Consider the following 18815-nt stretch of genomic DNA (forward strand, 5'->3'; position numbering starts at 1 on the left):
GCCGCCGCCGCCGCCAGTAACCCGACCGCGATTTTACCCGCGCCTAAACCCGAACGTGAATACGTAATAGGATCTCATTGTGCGGCGCGCACCCGCGACGACGCATTCTTCGCCGCACATCGGGTATAATACATACCTATATTATATGCACACGATGATAATAATAATAATACATGTATTACACATAATATATTATCTATAATACGGTCGGTACACCGTGTATACAATATTATGGGTCAGTAGTGTACGCGAACGCCAGTCTGCGATGAGTGTGTGTGTGTGTGTGTGTGTGTGTGCGTGTATGCATGTGTACGGAGGTAATTACCATACGAACGGATTATTAAGCACGTCCTAGATCCCATAGGCCTCGCGGACATATTGTCGTCGTTACATGCACTCACACACTGCACTTGTACACAAACGATTTCCTTGTCAATAAAAAAAAAATAAATACGCATATACACGATAGGCATACATATATATGCTTGTAAAGTATGTGTACGTGAATAGGAGCTGCTGTACCCGCCGCCGAATCGCTGCCCATAATATACTCTCTAGTCTGTTCGTGCAGCGAAATTTTATATTACATTCTCCCATGGTCACCGCCACGGGAACGCGTGTCTTATTCCCCATACGAAGGAAGTTCAACGCGTGTGGAGGCGACTTTTGTAGATGAATCGAGGGAAATGAGAAAAAATAAATAAATATCAAACGCCACGACGGACGTGCCGCCGTCGACACGCCGACTATCCCGAGGCGTGATAGAAGGGTTTGTGCTGTAACAGGTCATGAACGCACGCCGGTCGTATACAACTAAAAACCGGGTCGGTCGTGAAAATTATTAATTGTTACGAGTGTTACAGCGTATATCATCATCATAGTACATGTCGCAGGTATAGTCGGTAGATTAGTTACTCTCCGACTTTCTAAGATTTAGATCTGGTACAGAACGAAGGACGGGGTGAGTTCTATAAGAGGGTATATCAATGCGATAAACAATAAATATAATATATGAGACGTTATTTTCATCACGAGTATCATATTATTATTATTATTTATTATCACGAGGATAAAAAAAAATTATTCTACAAAAATTCGCTACAACATGCGAAGATGTTATACTATACAGGATACATAGGTAAGTACTAAGATTTGTGATATAATCAAAATCTACGACATATCAAGTACCTATGCTATTAATACCAGTCAATCGTAAGATCATTTAAGTGTAATATATTTCTTCTATTTCTAAATACATATTAATCATCGTCAAATTATATAGCAATTTCTATTTTCTATTGTTTTTATCTCGTTCCAGAAAATGTATAACAAAATATTTTTCTTTTGATGCATCAACTCATCATCACTATCATACTTTCTATTATTACAATTTAACATATTTATTACGTTTCGTGTTTTTATTCCATACTTTATTTTAATATTCAAAAAATATAAAATCAATAAATATTAAATATTTATGCTGTGTACGCATTAATTTTGTTAAGTAATTTGTTTAATAATTTTGAATAGTACTAATAAATGAAGTCGATAGAGTATTAAAACTTACAATATAGCATAAATAACCGTACTCTGATGATATTTATCTTAACAACCAATAATTAATTACGCAGTAAAAATGCAAATGAAGAACATTGTCTATAGTTAGAATTATAAGTCACGGTTTATAATTTGTTGGTTGACAACACACATTGCACTAATGGCGATGCGGTAGGTAGCATACAAGATGAGTACCCGTAAATAAAATATTATACGTATATAGTCAATTTCCAATTGTCGCGTGATCATGATGAAATATTGATTCTACGCCATAAATTTATCATAAATGTAGTAGAAATGATGAGTCAATCCGATTTTGGCGATATACAATCGACCGGTAACCTTTCACCTTTTGAATCTTGTCAACATATTTGTTTTTACTTTCTCATAAATCAAATTGTCCAAAAAAATGTCAGAAAAAATTTAAACGTTAAGACCAAATACATGTCGTGCATTTTGTTGATGGATTCTAGTGAAATAACCGATGATCTAAACTGAATGTTTTTCAATACCATGACATTTTTTCACTTTTTAAAAAGTATTGAACAAATATTTTCCCATCACACTCTATTAATAATGCATGGTTAAAATAATAAATACATAAATGTTGGATGACCAATATCGACGGTATTATACAACTTTATGCATTATCTAACTTACATCGATATGAGCATGTGATTTATCTTCGATATATTTTAATTAAGATTTTTTTTGATTTTTATATACATATAACGTATCAAACGATATTGACACAAATAAAACATTTAAGCAAGTTGTTATAAACATCCTTGTAAAACAATAGCGAAAACAAAAAATCACATATAAAACCCACTGCTATCCGTTTGACCAATAAAGATACTCTATAACGTCTTATATATCAAAATTGTCTCTCTCTATATAGTCAATGTGAGATATCTTTAAGAGGGCTACACACGTTATATAGATGTATATATCGTGCCGACACAGTGTTTGCGTATGGGTCATATACAAGTATATTGCATGTACCTACCGAGACAGTTGTGAGTCGGTCGCAAGATCGCTCAATTGAACGCCACGCACTGTGTGTTTTGATATACGACGAACGGACGAACGGGGGTGGGCAACACGATTTACGTTAAGTGTTTCTTCGGCGGACACATCACACACAGAAACACACACACATACATACGCATTTAAGTACACAATCGGTTAACGGTGCACGACACGTACGTCTAATATATATATATATATATATATATGTGTGTGTGTGTGTGTGGCGTGTACGTATATATTATTAAATTCCGATTTACAATTAAAAAAGTGTCGAAACAACAATAATTACAATACGCGCTGACAGTGTACATATACGTATAATATATGTATACGTGCGCTGCGCTATGTATATCACATGCATAGAGATACTCGAAAGCCCTTTTAAGACAATGCGCCGGTGTCGCTGATAGGTACATTATATGAGTATAACGGACCTCAGCCCGTACATGATATATACGGGAAGCGAGTGCCTATATACTATATATGTACTATAAATATAGTCACTGCAGCTCTTTTGTGCCCAATCACACGCCGCGGTGGATGAGCAGGCGGAACGGTGTTTTTCGTGCGTTTAAGTGCATGATACATGTTTTTGTTCTAATTCGTTTGGGATTATTTGCCTACTGCGTATTGATGCATCCGGAAATTCTGACTTGGCAAGCGAAATAACGCTACGAATATCGCCTACGGAATAAATGTTGGTCAACTTGAAGAAAACAAAACAAATATCCCACTCGTGTATAATGACACCGCGGCCGCGTTATTCGTGTGGTATACATTGTTCAAATATCACGACGGACCCATATAATATATCACGTTCGGGGGTAATAGACAATAATATGGCAAAAGTTGACCCCTTCAATCTGCTATCATTTCGGACATGCCACTTGACACAAAACAAAATAAAAATACCCGGAAATCCGATGTCGACTGTGTTGAGCATAATATGGTCGTACTGGTATATCGAAGTGTGTGTGTGTATACACAAATAAATAGCATGTACTTGTAGGTGGTATATAGTAGCTATGTACTGTAATTGTAGTTGTTCGTAATTTTCTATTACTCTTAATATTTTTTAGACAATAAAATCGATGTAGACATTTACACCCCGATCGTTTGAGTTTTTAACTTCTTTAAAAGTTAATTTGGAATGCACCGTCATTATTTATCATGTTTTAGATGCCATTATACGTACAAACAAAAGGTAGGTTAGTAGGTATCTATGCCCCCAATAATCTTTTACGTACTTACAAGTATAATAATAGTATACTAAAGTATTAATAATCATTACTATACCTACTCTAATGTTTTTTTAAAACAACCATCAATATTTAATTTAAGTATTCAAATTTCTTGTTTTGGTTTTTTCAATGCATTCTTCTTTAAAAAATAAATAAATAAAAATACAAGCCTGTCTAAATTATGAATATATTACTTTTTATTTTTTTTTTTTTTTTTTTTTGAAAACACGCGATCTCTGAACATACATTTATACATCCGCCTCTTTTCTTTAAATAATTATAGTTTTTAACGAAAATAATTGATAATTATTATCGTTATAAAATAATAATCATTTGAAGTCGCTATATAAATATATATATATTTATAAGAAATACTGAACTTATAGGCATAATAAATAAAGCTTTTGACAGAAAACAATTTCGTAAACGTACAATATATAATAGGTAGGTGTAGCATAATTATTTTCGTAAAATGGATATAATGTTTAAACTTATAAGACAACGATGTCATTAGTCTTACAGTAATATTTACTATACGCTACTTGTTTTTTTTAACATTAAAAATAATTCGTAAAAAATATTATACCTACTCTCTTGACCTATTACTTCCCAACCCCGTCCAAATACATATTAAACACGGCGGTGTATGTCAACGTCATATTAAATTTTTTCAAGAACGTCTAAAATGACAATAACCACTGTAAAATTACAAAGACAACTGATGTAGCTCTTAAAAAGATCTGATCAATATCCTTGATGTTGTCGGACATTTATAGGAAGTTCCATTATGGTATTGAAAACTGTTTGCAGCACAAAGCACAACACCCGCGCATTGTTGCCGAGCAATTAAACGCAGTGGTGGTGATGGTTGCAGCGGTTTTGACAAGGTATATACAATACCTATAGAAATATATAATATATGTGTGCAAATTTCTGGGTGAGGTTTAAAATGTATAACTTCCCACGCGAGAAGTGCGATCGCACACAGCCGTAAAACTCTTCAAAGTCAAAAACTCAATGTCAAACCGACTCGGAGGTATAGAGAAAACAAACATAAACGAATGTATACAGAGATTTATTAAGAATTTTGGCATTCTGTGTTAATTTTTTTACCTTTTTTTTTGGCTTCTTTTAAACGTAACTTTTTACTGTAAAACATTTTACTAACATAATATCGTGTTTATTTACATAATATCATTAAATAAAAATCAAATAAAACAAAGTAAAATGAACGGTTGCTTACAATGCCCTGCGAGGGGAGAGTAGAGTTAGACCAAAATTAGATCTATTATTTTAGAGACCCGTTGAAATTAATTTGTAACTTTAGAAATTTTGACATACATATTTTATATTAAATAATATTTATGTTATTCATATATTATCATTTGTACATGAATAATTTGTTTGTTAAATTCTTAATCAATAGGCATAACTTAAAAAGTATACAGAAATTATTTAATGCAATAAAATTAATGTTTATAAGTATGTAGTAAAAAATTAATTCCTCACAATGATTAAATAAGATAGGATCTCAATAATCGCAATTAAACTCTAATAAAAATTAAATAATATATTTTACTAACATAATTAATTATGATAATAATTACATAAACGCCATTATTATATTCTAGTTAAAAGTGCCGTCCGGAAAGACCTCCCCTACTCCATCGACCATCAAAACCACCCAAAGTAAATACCTGCGAACAAAATTATACGCACGAACGTCGTAAAATTATATTACATGCTCGTTGGTATAAGGCAAGTAAAATGAAGTGTGTTTATAATATTAAAAATGTATCAAAAGAAAAATAATCATTCGCAGATCCAAACGTCGCACAGTTGTCGTAAAAAATATTTTATCGCATAACTGCACAACTGTAATTAGCCATACTCAGCAGTCGTAATAATAATAATAATATAATATCATATTATCATAATACACGTGAAAACGATTTAGACGGAATATATGTACCTATAGGCGGGCCCCGACTCAGATCACCCACTTTGGTCACGACCTCTGGGTAGACCTCTGGGCGCGCGGTGGCGGACGTTCATTCATGTTTTCATTTATTTTGACTGCTGACGAACTCGGAGCCGGTCTCGACTAAAACACACATTCATACACACGTACACCCAACATACACACCTTATAAACAATACAAATATAGGAGGCGACACATTATACTCGTGCAAGTATATAACATAATACATACATACTATATTTATATTTATACATTATATAACCTAACCTTACATTGTCTCCGTCGTCGTCATTGTCGTCTTATCTCGTCCTTGCGATGGTTATCGCTTTACACATAAACGGTGTTTCCGTGTAGAAGATAACGAAGCTGAAATCTTATAACGTAAAAATCTGAGCCATTGAGATCAGCGCGTACAGGCAGCAAATAATCGGATCACTGCAATAATCTCATCGTCTACTGACGTTATCAACATTTTTTCATACAAACATAAGCATCATCTTCATTTATATTAATGAATATAAATGTGGTTACGTAATATATGCCTACAAGAGATAAAATTAATGAAAATCTTACCTCATATAACCAAGCCCGGATTAAGGATCGATTAGGCCCCAGGCAAGGGCGTCCATAGAAAAATTCAGTCCCAAAATAGTAATTTTTTATAACTAAAATTCGTATATTATATTAACCCTTACTACAAATAATATTTTTATCTACATTTTCGTCGGAGTTTCCAAATGGGTTCCGAAACGTCTGAATCGGTTCCTGGGTTGCTTCAAAGGGTATATTCGAATTGGTTCCCGAGTTTTTAAAAATTGTAGCTTAATAATAAATGTAAATATTTATAAAAACATTTTTAAAAAATTCAAATCTTAATTTAAAAATATAAAATAATACATAAATTCCATATTTACACAAATTTAACACTAACGTCAACTCAGCGGTTATTGGAATGTTGCGATGTATTACTGAATGTCGTACCGACTAACGAGTAATGACTATCCGTCCAAATCGATAATATAACAACGATTTTATCACGATTTTCATCTTAATGACAAATTTTTTTCATATTATGTACTTATAATGATGGGAAATATATGTTATAATAATATTAAATATTTCATTTATATTAGGTATATCGTATTTTGCTTTTTCAAAAGTCTTTATCGGGAATCAATTTGGATGTTAATCTTTAAGTATGGGAACCAATTCGGATGCATCCATTTTCATATTAGCTTTATCAAATGAAACTGTTGACATATCAATATAAAGAATATTTTAGTTTTTAACATTAATTAATATGCATATTATACATTTTACAATAGCTAGATTTTTTTCAATATCCAATTGATAATAAAGAATATAATTCCGATGTCTCCTACTACTACCGAAACCCTAAGAAATAGTAGAATACACGCGAAAAATGATAATACATAATTAGTCTTAAGTCTTAACATAAGTCCAGAGACACTTCGTTGGAATTGTTTTTACTGCAAAGCAATGCCGTCAACAGGCATTTGTTAATATATGTTATGATATATTTTATGTAGGTGCGTGAATCGTATCCAATAAAGTCTGTCGAACCATTTTTTTTTTTTTTAATTATGAGTTTACGGTGGTTGAAAAAATATATATAAATATAATATTGTATATATTATCAAACTATGGGAGACGGTCGTCGTGTCGTGTGCCGTCGCCTATGCTGTGTATATAGGACGCAGTGGCGGCGAAGAAAGAAGAAGTCGTCGGCGATTGCTGCTGCCATACCACTCCGTTCCACGCGGAAGCGTTTCTCACAGCGTGACGTCACAGAGCCGCCGCCGCCGCCGTCGGAAGTAGCCACCGCGGTCGCGTGGAAGGGGGCACCTGGGCTCCGGATGGACCGCCGGCCAGCGGTGTCTCCGATCGGTTCTTCAATAGTCCGTTGCCAGTGGACTGGCGAAGGCCAAGGTCTGATATTTTCTTTCGTACATTTGCACATTGTATAACATATAGGTACGTTCATTTTATATTTTATATTTCCGACAAAACACAACTATAGTTTCATCCGACAGTTTTTAAAAATTGCTTACATTTCATCGCCGTCGTTTCCCATTTGTCGCACACACCTCATTTGCGCGAGTGCAGTTTTTTGCGGAAAAGATTTTTAAATTAACTTTTGAATCTAAATTCGTTTTTTTATCGTTTTTATTGTGCATCGTTTTTTGTATCGCGGCTGAATACAGTCCAGTTTGTCGCGCTAACAACACCACACCGCCTACACGGAAGTACTTTTTTCAGCAGTCGTCATTTCACGAAGACTACCGCTGTTTCAAATGGGTAAGAAATTGTTAACAAATCCTTGACCTTACTATTTAAGAACAATGTTTTTTCATTTGTCTTGCGAATTTTCAAATCTTTATCTCGGTGCAACATCGTCTATACGCCCCATTTGCGGTTTTTCTATCGGTCAAATATATTATTACAGCAACGGTTCATATACAGTACAAACAGTACGTATAGTATAATAATGATATTTATCGCTTTTTCTCTCTCTGTCTCTCCTTCGAAATCATTCCGTCGTTACATGAAATAATATATAAATATATGTGTTATTTTTTCAATAAAAATTATACATTTCATCAGAGGCAAATATTATGTTTCGAAAATAAATAAAGCCGTATAGATGAGAACTGATGTCGGGGACGCTCGTTTCGTTTCGCTCACCTCAGTACAATATGTACTACAATGCTACATAATACAGTACATTATATAGCATGAATAGTTTTTAAATTCAATATTACACTATACATAGTGTAATATTGAAATTAAAAAAACTATTCTTAGCTTAATTAAGACCCGTTGCTTAGATATTCTGTATTTTTTCCTCGCTCTCGGATACTGATAAAATCGGAAAACGGACACTTTGAAATATGTGTGTAACTGCAGTAGACACGACTTTCGATTGATATATAGTTTTGGCTACCTATTCAAAACCATTTGGTAAAAGAATTCTGAATGTCAACGCGTCTCTGCTTCACTCGTAATCTAAAAAAGATACACTCCGTAATAATACATTGTATACATCGCATGTAAAACACTATCTAATAAAATGTAGAACTGCACATGTATGTTTATACTAATAATGCAGTGTATAGTTAAAACTTAAAAATATGATAAATTAACGTATCTATACATTGTATAATATGCACAAACTATATGCACCGTTGAAATATTCGTGTTATTCATGGCGGTACGGCGTTATATACATTTAAAAATCAAGTCGCTATTCGTGTGTTAATAATCATTAAGTCCGCGTCAAATTATATTTTCGTATTTCGGTCTTTGGGCGGCGTACAGCGTTAAGAGAAAAAAAAGCCTACTCAAACCGATTGCTTTGACGAGAACGAACGTCACATATAACTGTATAATATATACCTAGAATAATAATAAAATGGAATAATATTATGCACACACGGGCGTCGCTGGTGCTGGTGCAGTTGCAGTCTGTACGCGCGCGCCGCGGATAACAATTGAACACGTCATAATAATATACGTGACCCGTCCGTCGGCCCGTCTGCGATGTCTATAATATTCTTCGCATATGGGAAATATGCGATGAGACGTGCGGAGTAATACTCGGGTTCAAAAACGTGTGGCTATTCTATAATATACTTATAATAGTATAATATTGATGAACGTTTTCAGATTCGGGGCCATCTTAGCCGTCGCCAGACAACCCACATCGCGCAATATAGATTTCGGCATGAAATTTTTGACAATAAATTACCATTATTTAAGTAACACGCATTTTATTATAAAAACACAATGTATAAATATGAATCAGTGCAAACTTTATAAATAATCACTAAGGGGGCGTACAGACCGAAGCTCATAAACAAACTGCTGCACTGCGCCACAATAGTAATACGAGTATAACATAATGAATATTACAATATATTATATACTAAGTAAATACGTAAACAATTTACTGCACCCATATAATAGGATAAATAAGAAAACACAGTTGTTGTAGAGATAATGAATGAGGCGAATGAAAAAGATGGTAAAAATCGCGCGATTTCTCATGCGAGTTCGTTTCCTCGAAGACTTCACGCCCCGCGAAAACTACGCCACGGTTCTATACATCGTATCGTAATTGCATCGTCTAATTTATTTTTAAATATATAATAGATATATATATAAATGGATATAGATGGTGACAAAAATATTAACACGATATATCACGGAGATCAGGTGCGGATTTATTCTTCCGCCGACTGATCAATTCATCACAGTATTTATATTTTGATTATCCTCATGAGTTTTTTTGCGCGTAGCATTCATTTGTTTTACGTCATGTGCTGAACACCACGCCGTTATACCGAAAAAATAAGTTCGCTCTCTTGATTTCTCATGGCTAATACCGTTTTGATTCAGACAGACGCGATTTTTTGCGAGGTAATTATTTAAAATACAAAACAAAAAAATGCATAATATAAAACAGCTATAATCTCACAGGATATATATTATATATCTATTAAACTTATACGACACGCGGGACTGGTTATAAACACAACACAACGCACATTATATTATACTATTATAATTTATATTACCTATATACCTATATATACCACAAACACATACACAGAATTATAATAAATCGAAGTATTTCGCGCGAATATATATACAGGTTCAACGTGCTTCGAGATTTGTATAAACCGTAATCACTCGAAGATGGAAGATGTCATAATAATAATAATAATAATAATAGGCGTTTAAAACGCCACACGTAACGTTGTTTAATTGCCCACGTACGTATTATATTATAATAATATTATTACACAGCGATTACAAATACGCTTTGTAACACATATATTATATTCAAATACAGGTAATATATGTGAAAATAAAATGGCATGAATATTCATTAATAATTATTATATTTATTTGTCTATTCCCAATAACGGGAGTCGTGCTTCATTGCTACGCGGTGGTCATTTATACGTAAGTTCACGGATAAAAACCGATAGAATTTATCACCATTAATAATAATTATTCTCGTGACAGTGCCCATACTTACAAATCATTCACGGTCAAAGTATGATTATAATACGCACTAGGGATAACTATATAAGTCACCTATATATCGTGTTGTCACCAATTTCATACAGCACCAAAATATCACAGAAGCTGATAGTTTAGACCCTCTCGTAAGCATACAGAATATAGTAATAAAAATAATAAAAAAAAGTTCTATAATATTATAAATTGTGCACGTGATATGTCTACCGTTCAATGATTAATGTAAAAATAACTGTAGAAATCAATATTAGTCACTGAAAAGCGAGAACTGTTTATCTAATCATTTCCCGATTTTTTTTCTAACTTCACCTTCGTTTAAATGATATAATTATCATTATGTTACAGCATACAATTCTATAATTGAATACTGTTTTATGAAATCGAGTAATGAAATGATAATAATGACAAATTATTAACGAAATTTAATGTAAACATTATTAGAACAATATTAAAATTTAGTTTTTAAAATGTAAAATAGTTTTAAATTTTTGTAACGAATTTTAAAAATGAAACTTTTCAATAACTTTAGATACCTATAACAACGTATTTTTGTCCAATCATCAGATTAATTTTAAATTTAACAACTATCAATTTTTATAAATTTGAATTATCATTATATATTTATCTACTAATGGAATATGGTATGATTTTAACAAAATATTATGAGATGGACTTAGCCATTATAAAATTATTTTATTATGCATTTAACAACGACAAACCTGAGGCGATACGCCCAACGTTATTTTAATGTTTATTTTCATCTCGATAATATTATTTGTTTCTTAAACTAAACATAAACCAGTTACCAGGTCATTTCAAAAAAAATAAAACTATAAATTCAGTAAGGCCGTCATTCTATTTTAAATTTTTATACGTATATAATACAATATATAATATCCAATATAATTATTTTTACACGTATGTAGGTAGTGCGCGTATAATATACTTGTAACGACACGCCGACGTCACCGCATTATGTGATATTATCGCGGGCACACATAAACCAATAGGCAATAATTATTGACGAAGATTAAAACACGCGGCGAAGTCTACCGTTATAGTCATAATACGATCTACAAGTACACGGTCGTATAACTATATATGGCAAGTATATACTAGATACTACCTACCTATAATATGTAAACGGTAAAATATTATAAAAAATAAAAAAATAATAATATTATAACAATATAAAATTTTACGGCAAATGTCGGTATAAGTATTATAGACGAGGACTTAAACTTCGAAGGGACTATTAAAACTATTCTGTCTTGTTCTATAAAAGAAAAAAAAGTCAATGAAGTTATTTTGTTTGAACGGATCATGATAATATTTCCCACTATAATTATAATTTATTACCTTAATATTAATTTGTTTAAATTGATTTGATTTGTTTAACACTGATCACACAGCACATTAAAACAGAAAATTATAATTACAAAAAAAATTGATACTGTGCTAATAAGTTTTACTATTCATAAAAGTTATTTTGTTCAATGTGACATGTAAAAAATTATCAAAAATTTCAAAATTTCAAAATCGTTTCTTAGATTTAAAAACTAAAAGTATCTACTTTTTTGTAGTTATACTAAATTTAATTATTAAATAAGTATCAAGAAGTGTTCAGCGTTTTAGCTTTTATTATTTTATATTGGCGAATGAATTATTAGCTAGAAGGACGATCTAATGTATAATAATAATAAGATTATATAGAAGTTAATCCAATGTGAACACATACAACTGTTATGGTATTGAGATGCGAAACGGCGGACGCAACAACATGTAACTTTTTGACGAAAACCGTTCAAAAAAAAAAAAAGTCATCAAAAAAACCAAGTGGACCGAAGAGTTGGAGCCAGTTTGTAATTGATACGTACACCTGATATAATAAAAATATATCTTCTTCCCGGTGGAGACAATTGAACGAGATCGACGGTACGACGTATAATGAGTGTCATTACGTTCTATTAACGAATGTATCACATGACGACTGCACGTTCGACCGAAATATAGTAATAATAATAATAATAACAATAATACTACAATGATAATAATAACGAATAAAAAACTGTAATGGCAAACAGATCGTCGTCAAGGCCAAACGTACGACGATAATATGTGTGTCAACGAGGTTCGTCGTAGTTGTCAACTGATCCGATTCTCACACAGTCACTCTCGTCCACTTGACTATACACGCACGTCATTTTCCAAAATAATACATGATTAAACAATAATAATAATAGTAATCGCGTGACTGACCTACGACCGTGGGGCACGACGATGAGAGTGATCCATCGAAAAATTTCTGTACCACAGTATGAACATTTTCACATATATGATGTGAAAAATAAAATAAATTATGCTGAAAAATGCGAAAATCTCTATCAAAAATATTCAGTAAACCAAATACTAATTACATAAATAAGTCAAAGTGACTATTTTTTTTTTCTTTTTGAAAAAAATATCCAATGATGTTATACTATAAACAATGTATAATATTTATATAATGAGATAAAATCAAATCAATGAAATAAATCAAGTGATTGAATGACTAGGTAATTTAATAATAAAAACGTCACAGTTAGGCACTAGAGTAAAAAAAATAACAAACACCTTTTAAGAATAGGTGTTCTGTTGTAATTCATAGCATAGTAAAAATTATTAAAATTATTACGTAAATTCATATTTTTGTTTAGTTTGAACGGTGATTTCTAAATTGAAGTTAAAGTTAAAATTGTTATTAAGATACACTCGGTTTGTCCTCCAAACATCTGCGTGCCCACACAATTATATATTGTATTTATAAATACATAATAATATTACACAAAATTCTTCAGTATTGACGAATATTAATTATTCACCGGGTGGCGGCTAATTCCTTGAGTCGACCTTCAAATCCAAATCAATATGGTGGTCCGTATAATACATACAATTATTACTGATTATAATATGTAATTATTTACAAAATACGTATCATCGACGACAAGCTGCAGCACCTCCGCAGCATAGTTAAAAGTATTCGATGTAGCCGCGGTATTATTATAATATATTATGGGTATAATATATTGATAATATACCGATATTGATTCTCCCGAATTCGTATTGTTTTAGCTTCGATACGGTGAGATACACGGAAAGCGCCATTATGTTTGCCTTCATACAGAATTAATATTGATGCATATGAGAAGGAAAAACAAATAATAATTAAATTATGTTCAGGCGGAAACCGCCTTATTCCATATATATATATATATATTTGTGTATTTTGTATATTTATATTTTTCTAGGAGATAAAATGAAAATTTCATATATTTAAATATATATATATATATCTTATGTCTCTGGTACATTAATTTATTCTTGCATGGTCCATAAAGTAGTTGTATCCGTTATACACAGATACGCGTTATTCAGTGTATACGACGAACAGCGGATGTAAACTGTTTTAGTACGATTCGTAAACGTTAGGACTACAATTTCCTGCAGATATAATGTTATTATCTAGTCATATTATAACGACTTGTGGTCAGCCGATTGAAAACAAAACGGCAGTATTCATAATAGAATAAAATTGATATCATATTATTCGTATAATATGTAAATGCAAACGGATATTAATCGTCCCAAGTCCCAAGTCACCGCTGTTGATGCTTCTGCCACCGATTTTCATTTTCATGCTCGTCGCGTGCACGTATATTCTTATTATACAATTATTATGTAGGAGGTATGTGTGTTGGTGACGGAAAAGTTGCATGCGGACCAAGATTTTTAGTGTACCTTTTTAATATTATAATTATGAGATTATGTTATATACATAAACTATTATAGCGTGACCGGTCTCCACGTGAAATGGAAGAAAAATCGATATAGACACGTGGGAGTGAATAAACGTTCAATTTCTTCCCTGGGGTTATCATTTCACCGATTATATTTTCGTCGATAGTTTTCAAAAGGTTTTCTGTACGCAAACAAAACATACGCATATTAGTCGGTCACTCCGAACTGCACGCAACTATAGTTAGTGTACATTAAATGTTATCAATTAGGGACATAAATTCAATTTCTATAACACCGATTCCGATGATACATCCGGACACTTAAACACTAAACCTAAACCGAATTCGCGTGAGAAAAAGCACGCGTGAGCCTGTTAAATGTTCATCAGCGAACCTCACATTGGTCTCACGGTCAATTTTCACAAACGTCTGTTGTCGACACGCGGCGTCACCGGTAACTTTAACGCTAGGCTACAAACGTGCCGATACAACGGCTGTGATGACTTATTAATAACTGATATAATATTATACGCGCATCACACGTTATAACCATTTCGTACGATAACGACCGTCCACATAATACAATAAGGTATCCGCAGCACTTATCTCGTTTCGTACAAAGGCATTTTTCATTAATTTTTTTTTTTTTTTTTTTATTCACAATATTTTATCTGAAAATAAACGCATAACACTTGGATATTGCTCTGTAACACCATACAATGAAATTATGCCTAAACGAATGGACGGAATCTACAATAACATACACACATACATATATATATATATATAAACATAGTGCAAGTGCCCGTAAATAACGGGCCGACAATTAAAAACGTTTACGCATCACCGGCTACGTAGTATAAGTAGGTAGGTTAGGTACCTATACCTATATATATGATATTAATTTGGCCATCCAGAATGGAGACTCCACCACCGCGTACTCTGTATATATTATTATTATATATACTTATATAGATAGTATGAATTCCGCGCTGTCCACGAGTCCCGTTGCTCTTTGTGAATGTTTTTGCAGAGAAAAAAATAAGAATAAAAAAAATTTTCGTCGACGTTAAATAATTGTCTTTGATGCTGCTCGATATAATATAACGATATATTCGCCGTGTCTCTTTTGATGCACGTGCTGGCAATTTATTTCGATTCTGCATCATGTTATAATGTGTATGTGTGTGTACGAGTGCGCAATGTGCGGGGGTATGGAAATTGAATTTTGTTCTTTAAGACTTTTTTTTTATTTTTTTACATTAACGATTTACCGTACGGCCAGTGCATCGAACAATACCCAATTCCATATTAACCCACAGTCAATTGACGACCGCGGTCGCGTGGATGGCTCTGTTGTGAATAATAATAATAATAATAATATATACATACATTATTATGATGTACACTTGCGCTCACGCGTACGCAACTCCGTTACGACGTTAAAAATGACATTTCTAAAACGTTTTAATGGTAAGAAAAAAAAACTTAAAAAAAAATATATCGATCATTGCACAGTAACGGTGAACAAACGAGCTTAAGTTGTAGGTACTCCTACAATTATCTAGCGACTGAGATTGAAAATCGATCGTTGTAATTATTAATAACATTCCACTATACACAATGTGAATGTAATAAACAAATTAATAAGATCATATAATTAATAGTAGGTACATATATAGGTACTAGATAAATTTTTGAACCAGAATCATTCATTATTATTGGTCAGTTTTTAAGTTTAACAAACATTAATTTTTAAGTATAAGCAATCGTAACTAATACAACATTTTAGATTTTTTTCATTTAATATTTCATAACCTTTTAGTGGTTAGATATTGCGTAGATTCTTTTCAAAACAAAAAAAAAAAATAAAAATTAAACATCATACGCATGATCGTTTAAATATATAACTATACACTCACATAAACGATACATAAACATTAAACATATAAACATAAAAAGAACAATTTCGGTTTGTTGAATCTTTTTAATACCACTGCAGGTATATATACTCGTATATATTAACATACACGAATATTTTAGAATTATACAAACACATAGCACGAATTTACTCAGTCATAAGTTATGAAAACTGATAATAATAATACGAGTGATGTTTGTACAGGCCAGCATTTTTTTTTACGCCGCGAATACACTTTTTGCTATATTATTATTAAACTCATTACAGATCACCATGCATAGGTTGTTTTTCACCTTCCACCAACCAAAATCTAATTAGTAGTTTATAGACCGCGATTAACATCTTGCAACTATACATTATATATTTTCCAAGTGATGTCCGTAAATACGAAATAATCGCAGGAAGACACATTAGTAGGTATAATATATATTTATAAGAAGATACTCGTCGACAACTTGTGCTACTCACTGTAGATTCACAATATTAGATATCTACTCGGTTTCTTGCGTTATGATTAATGATTGGTAAACAATAATTAACGTGTACATTATCATTATCATCATTACGGTGTGTATGTATACCAGCTGACGACTATCGTTTGTCAGATAATCAGTCACAACTATTAATCAACGTCACATTAACACCTCGACATGTGCATTACAGGTGCAACATGCTACGGTGGTGACGGCAGCACCGAATTTGCAAATTTGCTTTTCATTTCGATAATGCATTATTGGGGCGTTCTTATCCTTCGACATAATACAGTCGAGTCGCGATAACTCGAACCTCAATAACCCAAAAAACTTGACAACTCGATTTTTTTTTTATTCCCCAAGAAATTCTCATATAACACTCAATATTTTATAAGTCATGTTAACTCGAAAATGTTGTTTCTTATCAAAATAAACTTTTATTTATTTATGTAACATAATATATGTCATGTTTACATGCACTAAATTAATTATATACACACAACATTTCTATTCAGTAAATTAACGATTCATTTTTGTCTGCTTTCGGCATTACGAATGATTTTTTTACTCCGTCCACCGTAAAAATTCATAATAATACTTCCCACAGTCTACTGAATTGAACAAGAGTGTTTTAGCAGAAAAAATTACTAAGATATTACAATTATTTTACAGTGAAAATACCGGTTTCAGATAATTGTCGTGGTGCTGTTGTATATATTATTTTAAACATATGCATCTGCACGATGAGAATGCGTCCATATATCGTATATTATGTAGTACCTATACTTATAAGATAGGAAGGTACTAATAGTAAATTGATTACTGTATTGCGTTTGGTTTCAATTTGACCAATGCTGCCGTTCTAGTTTGTCTGTTTCTCGCGATTTTATAGTAACAACTATATATTCTAGTTGTACGTTCGTATCCTATATATACATTTACGTGTTTCGTAATAAATTAAATAAGAATAATCTATTACACCTATAATTATCTCACGCAGTTTAGTACACGAGTTTAACACGTGTACGCGAGGCAGATAGATTCACATAATGATAGCATTTATCTACCAGGTCCATACACATAATAAATGTACATTATATACCTACAATGATAATAAGTAAACGGGATAAGGACTAGGTCGAGGTTGTCCCCCTACCCCATCATCCACCAAAGAAATCTTTAAAAGACGATCCGACGTGTGTGAGCGCATCGCTTAATCTGTTTAAAATTATCATGCAGGTCGATTTTTGAGAGTGAATCGTACGAATCAGAATAATATTATAATAATACGAACATAGGATAAACGGTTTTAAATTGTTTTTTAAAAAACCTTATTCGGTAAGTGGTGATTGGTATACATACCGTAAAACATAGTTTAGTTTTGACGACTGTTAAGTAGCATATGTTATATCCAAGGCCGTACCTAGGGGAGGGGAGTATTTTGGGGTTCAACCCCCTTCTCGAAATTTTTTCGCATTACGTAAACCAAGAAATTTAAAATCTGTTTTTTTACTATTAATTTTATGTTAATAACATAGCATTATAATAGCTCAAACAATTGGAATATAAGTAAAAATACTTGAAGCATATTCTAATTGTAGCCAAAACTTTTTTCCAAACATTCAATTTTTATTAAAGGTTTTGATTACTTTACCGATGTCAGTCGCCACGCCCAAAACGACAATGTCTTCTCTAAAAATAATTAAAAACTATTTGCGAAACGCTAATGCTAAAGATAGACTGGTTCAGCATTACTTAGTGTACAT

At 32.3% G+C, this 18815-nt stretch overlaps 2 protein-coding genes across 3 annotated transcripts in view; one reads left to right on the forward strand and one right to left on the reverse strand.

Annotated features, from left to right (window-relative positions):
- The window catches only part of LOC112600546 (autophagy-related protein 16-1), a 159106-nt gene that overhangs the window by 104212 nt on the left and 36079 nt on the right, over positions 1-18815 (reverse strand). The gene's annotated exons all lie outside the window — the stretch shown is intronic.
- LOC112600538 overlaps positions 7498-18815 on the forward strand; it is a 35301-nt gene continuing 23983 nt past the window's right edge. The window contains exon 1 of the mRNA XM_025347793.1: positions 7498-8131. Within this exon, the coding sequence (XP_025203578.1) occupies positions 8128-8131 (4 nt within the window). The 5' untranslated portion in view covers positions 7498-8127. The remainder of the gene's footprint in view (positions 8132-18815) is intronic.

The sequence above is a fragment of the Melanaphis sacchari genome, unplaced genomic scaffold (assembly GCF_002803265.2).
Source record: "Melanaphis sacchari strain LSU unplaced genomic scaffold, SCAv2.0 Contig0_pilon_pilon, whole genome shotgun sequence".
In the NCBI taxonomy this organism is placed as follows: Eukaryota; Metazoa; Arthropoda; class Insecta; order Hemiptera; family Aphididae; genus Melanaphis; species Melanaphis sacchari.